General features: G+C 34.7%; 2 protein-coding genes across 2 annotated transcripts; one reads left to right on the plus strand and one right to left on the minus strand.

Moving 5' to 3' along the window:
• The first annotated feature begins 835 nt into the window (after nucleotides 1-835).
• On the plus strand, nucleotides 836-4,790 carry LOC115975175 (zinc finger HIT domain-containing protein 2). The gene is made up of 5 exons (XM_031095869.1): nucleotides 836-1,242; nucleotides 1,599-1,671; nucleotides 1,961-2,114; nucleotides 3,410-3,451; nucleotides 3,654-4,790. The coding sequence occupies exons 1-5, from the start codon at nucleotides 1,163-1,165 to the stop codon at nucleotides 4,535-4,537; spliced, it is 1,233 nt and encodes a 410-aa protein (XP_030951729.1). The 5' UTR covers nucleotides 836-1,162; the 3' UTR covers nucleotides 4,538-4,790.
• A 5,670-nt stretch (nucleotides 4,791-10,460) lies between these two features.
• On the minus strand, nucleotides 10,461-12,020 carry LOC115977796 (protein BRANCHLESS TRICHOME). Its single transcript, XM_031099819.1, is given in 2 exon segments — nucleotides 10,461-10,752; nucleotides 10,754-12,020. Coding segments are annotated over 2 exon segments (1,119 nt in total). The 5' UTR covers nucleotides 11,840-12,020; the 3' UTR covers nucleotides 10,461-10,719.
• Nucleotides 12,021-12,834: the final 814 nt, after the last annotated feature.

The raw sequence follows: 12,834 nt of genomic DNA on the forward strand, positions 1-12,834 counted from the left end.
TGCAGGGAGGCTGGTAGCTTTCTTCAGGAGTTTCTTCAAGCCCGTGAGGTTGAGCTGAGTCCTCCACTTCCTCAGGCGATTCAACGGTGACGACCTCCTAATCCGAATATTTACAAAATCAACTTTGATGCAGTGGTCTTTCGAGCTTCAAACCTGGTAGGGGTGGGAGTGATTGTTCGCGACAACAGGGGTGATCCGATTGGGGCGCTAACCATGCCTGTTCCTTTCAGGCAGTTTGTGGCAGAGTTGGAGGCGGTGGCATGTCAGAGGGTGGTCCAGTTTGCTCTGGAGATTGGACTGACTCAAGTGGTGGTCGAAGGAAACTCTATTACTGTTATTGAGGCACTTAAGAATGGAATGAGCCAGTTTGCCAGCTATGGAAACATTCTTGATGACATTCAATTCCAATCAACTTGTTTTCAATTTATTGATTTTTTATTTACTAGCCAGGTATGTAACTCTGTTGCTGATGCGTTGGCTAAGAAAGCTAGTTCTGGTGTTGGGCTACAGGTTTGGTTAGAAGATTTACATGAAGACATTGCCCCTTTGGTGGTTAGAGATGTGCATTAATTTTGGTTTTGAATAAAATTCCCAGGCTTGGTCTGGTTTCTCAAAAATTTAGTTATGTTTATTTGTAAATGTATTACAAGTTATATATTTATTAAATTATTAATAATATTGGGTTGAGTAATTGGAGTCATTAGAAGCCCATCGAAATCCAATCCAACCCAACCTCTACCAAAATAAAAAAAATAAATAAATAAAACAATCCATCAACCCATGATAAAAAAGCAGAGTCAGGCATTGGGCTGGGCTGGACTGGGCCGGGTTGAATGCACACCGAAAAATGGGAGCTGAGAAAAAGGAAAAAACGTAGCAAAAGAAACGAACGTTCTAATGCTCTCTCCACTCTTCTCCCTCTCTTTCTCTGTCTCTTTCTCGGCTGTTTTTGGTTGGGTTGAATCGGTGGTTACTGGGTTTAAGTGGTGGGTTGTTTCGGTGGTTGCTGGGTTCGGTGTTGGTCGTTTGGGCGTAGCTTTTTCGGTTATAAGAGAGAAAAGTAGTAGAAGGGGAAAGAAGTTTTAAAAAGAGAAAACCATTGAAGCTCAAGCCAAAGAGCAAAGAGTAACTGTACTGAGTTTCTCAATCGAGTTTCCGAGTCATGGACGAGACAATCCTTACCTCTGATAAACCATCCAACTCGTCTCCACTCAACCCTCCTTCCAGGTCCATTTGCCATGTGTATGTTCCTCCCCAAACCCTCTTTTCTTTTTTATTTTTATACATATTGTTTTGGGTATATTTTAGTTATTTTTTTTAATGTTTTTTTGCCCATGAAATTTGTTCATTTGCATTTAGAATGTTGGTAATGGTTTCATAGTAAAGCAAACTATGATTTTTATTTATTGCAATAAGTGTGTGTCTCTGTTACAATAAATTTTTTTAATTTTAATTTTTTTTTATAGCTTATTTATGTTGAATTATATTAGACTCTTATCTTGTTGGTGAAGTCTATTTACATTTATTGGGATTTTTTTTGGGGGTCTTAATGGGCAGCTTGTTTTATATACTCATGTATGTTTTTTGTTTTGAGATAGTTGTCAGAAGCAATTTTCACAATATACATGCCCCCGATGCAATTCGCGATACTGTTCCCTCCAATGCTATAAGGTAGGTGTAAGTTTAATGTAGTTGTCATTTTTTTTTTTTAATGTTGTTCTTTTTTTAAATGTGCTTCCTGTTCTTTGGTAAGCAAATGTTACATTTTTTTTAAAAATTTGAAAAGGCAAGGAGGGTATCGAATATGCTTAGCTTTGGTAAGTGTGTGTTTTAGTTTCTTATCCTACCTAGATTTGTATCATATCATTTGAAGATTCCTCAGAGATTCTTTTATCTTTGTTTGGTGGGCATTGGTGGTGGGTTGTTTTATTGTTTAATATTACATAATTTTTTTTGGCAGTCTCATAGTCTTCAATGTACTGAGTCCTTCATGCGAGAAAATGTAGTTGAGGAGCTTCAACAGATGCAACCTGATGATGAAACTAAACAGAAAATGCTGGACATATTGAAACGGTTCCATTCAGAAGAGGAAACTGATAGCATGGATGTGGATGGTATGTTATTGTACTTTTGTTTGCTTTGGGGAGTGTTGGCTCTTATTAACTGTTGGAGAGAATATAACATGAAACTAATTTTAAAATTCATATATAGGTTAGGAAGCAGCCATGTCAAGGGTAAAAAAAAAAAAATATCACCAACAAATGAAATTAAGATTTTGTAGGCACTGTTATACCAACCGTGTTTCAATGAAGGAAATAGGCTAATTGTGATGCAGGAAATCTGTGTATAGTAAAGCGAGATGAATGTGTCTAATCCCAAGCTCACAAATCTGTTAGCACATGCAATGCTCTATAATCAAAGTTCATTTGAAGAAAAAAAAAAAATCATTGGATGAGATCATGAGAGCACAGCTGGAAGCTAAAGTCAATTATCATTTGAATTTTATTTTTTGGTGGTGGTCCAGGCTAGTGCCACTTCACATATTTGAGGCATGTTTACTGCCAAAAAATCTGAACTGTGTCTGAAATTGCTCTAGAAGTCCTAAAAAAGTTGTAGAATTAGAAGCTGTAAGTAATAACATTTCTATTGAACTGTAGAGAATGATGCTTTTAAAATTGATAAAATGCAATGTAATATCTTAGATGATACTTTATAGGAGTGCTATTTTATGTAATGCTTTCTGGTTGAATTTTCAGAAAAATTATTTTAGTATTTGATAATGCTGTAGATCAACTAGCTCTTATAATAGTTTCATAAAAGAACTATTTGAAATAATGCTTTCAGCAGGGTTATAGAAGGTGCTGTAGGGCCTTTGACGAACTAGTTAAAGTAGTGGTTTTGTCATTTTTGAAAGGAGTTGGGTCTGCAAAAGCTTCTCTGGTCATACAGGTTGGTTATGCCTGTGTTTTTGAAACTTTATTGTTAGTGATCAAACCAAGACAACCATTCAACAAAGTGATCCTAACAGATGGTATACCAGTACTGTGATATATTCAGTGGTGATCTAGCATCATGATATGGTTATTACAGATTATATCGGATTTAAGTTAGATACAGTGCTGACCAGCATTAATCAGGTTGAGTAAAGAATTGCATGTGGTTGTTTATGTCATCCCTAGTGAACATAGAAAATTCTGACATAAAAATATTTGCAGCCCAGTATATAAGCTGTTGCTTCTGCTACATGGGTAAATTTTCTTTTTAAGTTCGTATATTGCTTTAGAGTTCCAAGTAAAACTAAAGAAATTGCCACCTTTTGGTTCTTGTTTTATTAACTTTGTGACATGTTAAGCTGATTGACTGATTGTTTAAAAAGGCTCTGACTGAGTTTTGCTCTTATATTTGGCAGATTCAACTCTGACTGAGGAGACCATACAAAAGATTTTGTCTGGTACAGTTATAATTCTGGATGCTAGCTTTTCATTTCTTTTCTATTTTTTTTTTACTTTTTCTACATTGCCAAATAAAGCAAGATCTCTGCACTCCTTTGATTGTAGTTGGAGTGTGAAGATCATCTGAATTTTTTTATTTTTTTTTGGGATTTTATGCTGTTGCCTAAAGCTTCTTAGAATTTATTTGATTTTCCCCTGCAGGAGATCAAATAAGTTTTGATGATTTATCTGCAGAGGAAAAAATAAGGTTCCAAAGAGCGATTGCATCTGGAGAACTGAGTAAGATGATTGAGCCATGGGAACCATGGTGGTTGAAGCCTTCTGCCCGAAGAGTATCTCTCAGCAAGGAAGGAACTCAACTTGTCCAACCACTTGCGGAACACAAAGTGTCAGTATCACTGCAAGATGATGATCTAGAAAGTTACCAATCAAGTGAGATTCCTCCTGGCCCCGAAAGCCCACTACCTCCGGTTAGCAAGCTTAGTTCTGCAGAGCCATCACCACTATTAACTGTTCACTTGGTGGACATTTTATATAGCTACTGTTTTACACTTCGCCTCTACAATGGAGATTGGCAATCAGATGCCATAGGATCAGCCCTGGTGGTGTTGAGCATGTCCTCTGTCTTGGGTCAAGGTGGGCAGCCAGAAACAGTGTTGGAAGCTTTGTCTTATTGCTTAGAGCAAATTTGCTCTCCAGCTTACAGACACATGGGTGGCTTGCAATTTGGATTGGGTCTTATTGATGATGTAATAAGCTTACTTTCTTTAGGAAGTTCTGCTTTAGTGTGCTTGCTTTCTGATATGCGTAGGTTGATTCAAGCTGGGGAGAGGGAACTGAAGTCAGAGAAACAAAAAAAGTTGAGAAGGGTAGAAATTAGGAGTAAGCTCAAGTTTGCTGAGAGGAAGATTTATTTCATTATGTGTTGGGTTTATGAGCAGCCAAGTGAAGCTTGGTCTTCCCTAGCAACCATTGTAGAAGCAGAGAAAAGTTCAGTCATGAATTATGGAGGCAATAAGCAATCTGTCAAAAGGAACAATACGTCAGAAACCAAAGGCAAGGTTTTGATTGAAGAGATTGAATGAATTACCATTATCATATACTTTTTTATTTTCTTGAGGAAGAGGGAAGAGTGGTGGTATTCAATGATGTTACTGTAAAATGCTTTTGTATATTTAGCTTTTGTAGACCAGGCAATAACATCAACAATGTATTCGAGCATGACCAAACTAGGTTAGTTGAGACTTTTGAGACAAATGCTTATAGACAAGCAAGAGAATTTTTATGCTCTCTTGTGGCTTTAGCTCAATGAAAATTTTGCAATGCCGACAGTATTCTTAAGTTTCTGCTGTTTCACGCCTCGTTTATCTTGTTATGTTCTTCCTTCTCCCTTTTTATCATGTTTATTTATTTATTAAAGTGAGACGCAGATGTGAAGATGATGAACTTTATACAATGTCATGTGTTCTTAAAAATGCTTGACATTGGAGTAAAAATCTTTGCACCTTAGAGCACTCATAGCAGTGTAGCTATATACCTATTTTAGCTACACCAAAATACAAAAATTCATACTACAGCAGTGGAGCTAAAGGTAAAATTTTTACCTTATTGCTACAGTGCACAACTATATATGGCTATATATTGTAGCTAAAAGCTAAAAAAAAAAAAAAAAAAAAATTTATTTTACATTCACACTACTTTTTTTTTTTTTTTTTTTTTTTCTTCATTTCATTCTCCTTTCTCCGTGTCTCTCTCCTCACTGCCTCTCCATCTCTTCTTTCTTCCTCCACAGACCCTTCTTTCTTCCTCCACAGCCCCTTCTGTTGCTTCTCTTGAGTTTCAGCTTAGACCCAAATAACTTTTTACAGTGCAAAAAAAAAAAAAAAAAGGTCTAACTCCGATCTGGGTTCTAAAAAATAATCGAAAATTTACATAAAAATAAGAGCTTTAAGTTATCAAAATTGAGTTTAAAAGAAAAAAAAAAACTGTATTTATTGCAATCTGAATTATAGATTTGTTGGGTTTTTGAGGAAAAACGCAATAAATAGTTTTTCTTGATCTGGGTTGTTCTTATTTTGAGTTTTTGGATGAGGGAGGTGGGGAAAAAGCTTGGGCTTTTGGTGTGGGTATGGTTTATGCTATGTGGGTTTTGTGTGGGAAGGTTTGTGGTAGAGAAGAACAGCTTGAAAGTGACTTCACCAAGCTCTCTGAGCGGTGTCCATGAATGTGCACTGTGCTTGTGTTTCAGTGTTGATTTTTCTGCTTTCTTTTTTGGTTCTTCTTCACTGGTTTTGATGGGCATGGCGGGGTTGTGGTTGTGCAGTGATTTTTAGGGATTTAATGGTGGTTGTGGTTGTGTGTTGGTGGTTGAATGAAATATTATTTTATTATAGTGTTTATATTATTTTATTATGTAAAAAACTAAAATAACTCCATTGCTGTAGGATATGAGAAGGTAAAATAAATAAAATGACTTTTTGTGTAGCTAAAAAGTTAAAAATTTAACTCCAATGCTGTGGATGCTCTTATAAGATACCGATAATTGTAATGCTAATTTAAATTCTTGAAAATCTAAGCAAAAAGGTACTTTTAACTTAACAAATCTCACATGGGATATGGATTGAAGGGTCCAAGAAGAAGTGCTTACTATTCAAATTGATAATTGTCCACAAGAGGTTCTTTAAGAGAGAGCTTGTCATTGCTTTTCCATCACAAAAAATCTAGTATGAAAGGAATCCTTTTAAAGATAATACTAACATGATATCAAGAAATTCATTCAAACCAAAATAAATCATATTCAATAATATATATGAAAGGAAGTGAATAGATACATCTAGGACATTGTATGCTGTTATTGTATGTTGTAAACCATGCTTCCGTGACCTAAATAGTGGTTGCTCATAATGGTGGATGTTACTAGAGTAGAGTCTTGAATGGCCTAAAGAGGAAGCAGATTTAAGCAAATCTATCACTTACTACCAACCTTATGTTGAGAATATGACATAGTTGTCAATGAAGCAACTCCTCTTTCTACTCAAACTTCTCCTCCCAAAATATCATTGAAGTGGACTAAAATAGACCAAATGGACCGAAGTGGACCAAAATGGACAAAACTAGATTGAAATGGACTGAAGTTGACGAAAATGGACTGAATAGAATGAAATGGACTGAAGTGAATCAAATGTAATGAAGTGTTATGTTGATCAAGAGCGTAGTAACAATAAAAGTTATGCTCTAACTTTTAGGTAAAAATTCAAACTGAATGGACAAAGGGAGATAGGGTCCCAGAGAGAGAAAAGAAGTAACTGAGTATTTAGTTATTTACACCACCTAGAAAGGCTCTTCTTTTTGTTTTTGTTTTTCTTTCTTTTTTGATCATCCTAGAAAAGGCTTTCAGTAATGCCCTTAAAATAAAAGCTTATTTCATCACAAGGGAACTTAGGGTTTGTTGGGGACTCGCTTATTTTTCTGAAATTGAAAACTTTTTGTTGAAAGTACTGTAGCTAAAGGTAAAAAAGTTAGTTGAAATAGTATAATGAGACTCATGAATAGTACGAAAAAGTGCAGTAGAACCCATAAATAGTAGCAAAAATAAGTTGGCAAAATTAATCATGTCAAACAGACACTTAGTGTTGTCATGGCCATAATCAAGGATATTAAACTCAAATCCTTTGACAATACCTTGGGTCCCAATCACTAGTACAATAAAGAAAAATTAGACTTAAAAGAGGCACTATTAACATTTTATATCTCATAAGAGGCAACAAAACTTAAAGGGGTGTTTGGTTCATCAATTTCCATAACTCATAACTCTGTTTCCATAACTCATAACTCAAAAATTGTGGGACTCATAGCAAAAATGTTGTTTGGGAAGTCCATAACTCTGTTTCCATCACTTAATTATTTGATTTTTGAGTTATGAGTTATGAAAACTGAAATCAATGACAATATTGTAATTAAACACACATAGGGGACCCACAAACAGTACTCAACCGCACATTTTGACTTTTTTTTTCTTGGGTTGGCTGTTTGGTTTTTTTTTTTTTTTTTTGGTTCACTGGTACGATCTTCATGTCCTGGGTTTTTTTTTTGTTTTTGTTTGTTTTTTTTTTTTTTTTTCACTAAGTTCGGTGATTTTGGGTACTGAAAAAAAAAAAAAAAAAAAAAAAAAAAAAAAAAAAAAAAAAAAAAAAAAACTGCACCGGGTGATAAGTATGAGGCCCATAAATAGTACTCCCTCCGTCCCACTTTGTTTGTCCTGTTTGAAAAGTCAAACTTTTTAAGGGAATATCATTTATTATCTTGTCTACTTTTTAAAAAATGTATAAGTTTTCAAAACTACCCTTAAATAAATTTATAAAAAAATTGAATTATTAATAGGAACATTAGTAAATAGGGGTATAATAGGAACATTAGTAAATTAATGACTCTTATTTTTAGAAATAGGACAATATTTTGGGACATCCAAAAATGGAATAGAGGACAAACAAAGTGGGACGGAGGGAGTATAAAAAATATTGAGTGATAGGAAGTGAGTGATGGTGCCAAATAGGTAGGGTATTTTAAGTGATAAGTGATAAGTATCGGAAATTGAGTGATAAAAATTGAAAGATGAAAATTATTAAATCAAACATAGCCTAATTATCCCATGTTTCTGATTAGGCGAGATTGAGAGAGGCAAAGGAGCAAACGGGAACTGAATTAAGGGGATACGAACCCCAAAAGTAAGGCTGCTTTTCCACGGAAAAGATGCCACGGTGTGATGGCTGGCATCATAGCTTTCATTATGAGTGGTTGTGTATCTGTCTTAAGTTCATGGCTTTTGATCATATGCCATTGCTTTTCTTGCTTTACGATGCATCATTACATTGTTAAATAATCATAGCCAAAGACTCAATAATGTTCCTTTTTAAGCTGGAGCATCAACTGATGATCACTTAAATAATACTAGTTCATGCTTCTTGCCCTCAAGCAATTGACTCGAATTCCCTCCACACACACACAAAAAGACTGGAATATATATATATATATATATATATATATAATCATATCTCTTTTTTTCTTTTTCTTTTTTCTTTTTTTAATGAAGTTTCAAAACAAGTGCTGCAACCAAGAGGGTGCCTTAATATGAAAATTATGGAATTAATTTAATAATGAACATGATTTTTTTTCTATTTGAGAAACACACACACATATATAAGGAAAGAGGGATGAGATAAGGGAATACACTCACACGCCAATACCAAAACTGCATACAACAGTTAGTATTGCGGAGCAAGTGATAAACCCCTTCTCAATATCACAACTTACCGATGTGGGATGACTCGACAATATAATAAATAATGTTACTTAACAATATAATAAATAAATATCTGATTTTTTTTTTTTTTTTTTTTTGTGTGTGATTGGTGATTCATTAATTAGTAAGATTTAGTAAAAATTTGTAATATTTCTAGATCATTTTAAAAATTATATTATAAATGCAAATATATTGTTGGGTATATACACCTCACATGTGAGTAATTAAAGTCCCACATTGAATAATAATTACAAGAATGAATAATTAATAATTTAATATAACATAGTTAAGTGTAACCTCAAAAGCTTAAGCAAAAACTTTGGGTAATTAAGTTTAGTTGCCTCTAATCATATATAATGCAATAAAATGTGTTTCTATACAATGTTACATAGAAAACTCAATCCACCCCATTTCATCTCCTCTCCCTTTTCACTCCAACCAAATAATTAAAAATTACAGTTTTCTCTTCTTTTTCCTCCCCTATTTTCCATACTTTCTCTTTTCACCCCAATTAAACATAGTATAAAATCAACACAAGGAAAAGACATGTCACTCAAAAGAATACGTGCAACTGTGTTCTATACAATGTTGACAATGACACATCTTGAAATTGTGTCATTTTCTGGCTGGAGATAATGTTAGCAAAGGATGTTGTTTTCTTTTTCTAGCTAATAAAAGAGGATATTGTTTTCTTGGTAGAAACAAGTTACACCAATCATCAGAAAAAGAATCAAGATTGATTTTTTTAATTTTTTTTTTTTATCAAACTACAAAATAAGACATACATCATATCATGGAGTAGCATAAGCTCAATATCCTCAAAAACAGCTTCAAGACAAGCATGAACTCGTGAATAAATTCGAGCTTATTTGACAAGAAAATGAATTAAACTTAAACATGTAATCTAGATTGATAATAAGCTTGAGCTTGGCTCGTACTCAAAACTTAAATGAGCAATTTTGAACTTTTAAATACTCAACTTGTTTGTAGCTACTCATGAGCCATAAGCAATTTTATTCTCGATTTCTTTTCAATAATTTATTTCTTTTTGAGTGATGTTAGGGGTTCTATAAATTTTAAAAAATAATAAAGCTACTATCAATTGTATTATAAGAGAATTAGAAATTGACATATTAATTAATGTGATTGGTGTCATTTTAACAATATAATAAATAGATGTTTGAATTATTTATTTGTGTGTGTATGTGTGTGGGTGCACACAATAAGTGAGGATGAGGGAATTTTAACCCGGATGTTCACCATTAAAAAAACTAGACAATGTTGTTGAGTTAAAAGGGCTCTTGATGCCAAGAGTTTTGTAACCGAATTACTTAGCATCTAGTGGTGTTTACAATAAAGACATTCAGGTCATTTTTCCCCCTACTATAATTATCAACAAAAAATTAGGAGCCTTGACAATGGGGTCACTATTATTAAATATATATATATATATATATATATTTATTAGTGGCACTTATCACATTTATTGTGATTTTGTTTTTACAATAAAATCATAAGAAACTTAGACATTTTCCTTCTTAGAGATTTCAACGCTTCTATCAAGATTGTTTAGTTATACCTTGCTCAGACTTGTCAAGGGCCCCCACCCCTTGCGGTAAAGGTCAGGGATGCACATCAGTACATGTGCAGGTGTCTTCAGAATTCAATAAATGAGCCTATTTAACAGATCTTGCAATAACACTTGCTCAGATCAGAAGCAAACTGTATTTAATATTCACAAACATTTGAACAAAATACTTCTATTCTTACATAACCACACTTTCAACTGATAGAAAATCAAAACATATTTACTCCATTCTTATGACTGTTCAAACCAATAAATTTGGGGTACTGGGTTGTGGCCCTATTGCAAAAACATATCAAACTAACAATAATAAGAATTACACAAGAAGAACAAACAAAATTAATCAAGATGCAGAGAGGTGGGAACAAAAGACCTTCATATCTTCAACTCATAATAAGATTGTTGGATTGGATTGGGATTCCTTTGTTTGAGTAAAATCCTTAGCTGAGCCTTTTGACACTCCAGCTTTGTGCCCCAATGCCGACTTTTGGATCCAATTGCTCTAACAACTCGTGGAAATTCAACAAACCCTTTGATCCCTCTCTTTATATGAGGATTCTCAGGTTCTGGAGAAGCTTTTCTCTGAACTGTCATGAATGAAATACCACCACCATTATTGTTCCAAACTTTCTCACCCAAGACCAGCCTTGTAGATTCTCTTGTATCAACACCATTATTGTCAGAATAAGCTGATTTATCGTCAAAACCCAATCTTGCTGACTCCCTTGAATCAACACCACTACTATAGTCATTGCGAGCCGATTTCTCATTCAAGACCAAGTGTTTAAATTTCCTTGAAAAAGAAGCAACTTCATTCGAAGCAGTGGTGGTAGTTCCTAGTGGATTATCAGCTTCTTGATTCTTTTCCTTTAACTTGGAAGGTGAACTCTCAATTTGCATCCTTGTAGAGTCTTCCAATTCTGAAAGCTTCTCTTCAAAGAGAATCTTTGCCTCTGTAAGTTTCATTTGAACTCTCTCTTCCCTTAACACCTCAGCCATCCTTAGCATCTTTCTCTCTTCTTCCATGTCTCTCTTCATCCTATTGATCTCAGCTTTATCTGATGAAATTTCTTTTGCAAGCTCTTCACACACCCTCCCTATTGCCTCTCTTCCTCTTCTCTCCTCAGCAAGCTCTTTAGCCAGCCTCCTATTCATTGACTCTGCCTTCTTTCGTGCCTTACGTTCGTATTCAAGCTCAGCCTTCAGTTCCATGATCTGGGCTCGAGCAAATTCAAGCTCAGACTCCATGATGGGCCTGAATAAGGTTAAATCCCAGAACGAGGCAGCAATCTTACGTGTAGAGCAAGGAAGGTGTAGGTGATGAGGGTGCTTGTTACTATGACGTTGTTGTTGATTATGTTGATGATGCTGAGAATAATAAAAAGGATTTTCATAAAGTTTCCAGCTGGGACAAGTGGAGGTGGTGATGGGTTCAGAAGAAATGGATTCATTTCTGGGATTTTCTGGGCTACTGATCATCATCATCACCATCATCTCCTCCATGTCCTTCTTCTTCTTTCTATATGTGTTGTTCTTTTCTTTATAGCCTTTTGCTTTCTCCTTTGCTGCTTCCTTTTTTTCTTTTCCTTTTTCTAATGGGGATTTTCCCTCTCACAAAAGCAATTGGGGTAGGCCCATTTGATCCTGGAACTTGCTTTCAGGTTGTGTATTGCAAAAGGAAAAAGTTACATCACATGCACCTCATCCTTATTAATACCAACTGCGGTACGGTGGGGGTGGCCTTTATTTCTTAATGAATGTCTCTTGTTTTATTTACACAATAAATATAGGGAGACTGCAATTTTCGTAAGTGTTTGATATGGTTTATGGTGATTGGTGCATAATTAAAGTAATGTGAGTGATAGACCAAGATAAAAAAGAAAAAGAAAAAAATGTATGATGAAAAATGTTTTCCTAACACTAGTATTTATTTACCCCTCCACACCGGCCACTTTCACAGTTTCACAGTGATTCACCTAGATTGATTAATGCAAGGGAGGCCCCAATAGGCCAGCCAATACCTCGACTGTTTGGTCAAAACAATCTGAGGAAATCCAACAGGAACATATAAATGAACTACTCCTCTGTCAAATCATATCAACAATTTAGAAAAGTTTTAGTCTACATGAAAAAGAAAAATCGTAAACCGATGTGGTTGGAGACTTGCATTCTATAATCATATAAATTTCGAACTCACTGCATTGCAATCAACAGGGTGTTGTACATAAGGAGATTTGATGAAGCAACTAAACATGCCCTGACCTATGCATCAAGAGCTAAGCTTTTTAAGCTTAATTAAACTTGAGTTAATGTTTAATTAGTCTATCTCGTTCATCATAGTGAGATAAACAATCCATCCGAGGCTATTTATTACCAAAGGGCCGTTTATGTATCTCTGATCAATCATTCATGCCTCACTTGTAACCTACTGATGCAAGTGAGCATCTTTTTCAATGTTCTTGGATTAACATCCTCTAGAGTTCTTATAACTTTACCAT

The sequence above is a fragment of the Quercus lobata genome, chromosome 2 (assembly GCF_001633185.2).
Source record: "Quercus lobata isolate SW786 chromosome 2, ValleyOak3.0 Primary Assembly, whole genome shotgun sequence".
NCBI classification, from domain to species: domain Eukaryota; kingdom Viridiplantae; phylum Streptophyta; class Magnoliopsida; order Fagales; family Fagaceae; genus Quercus; species Quercus lobata.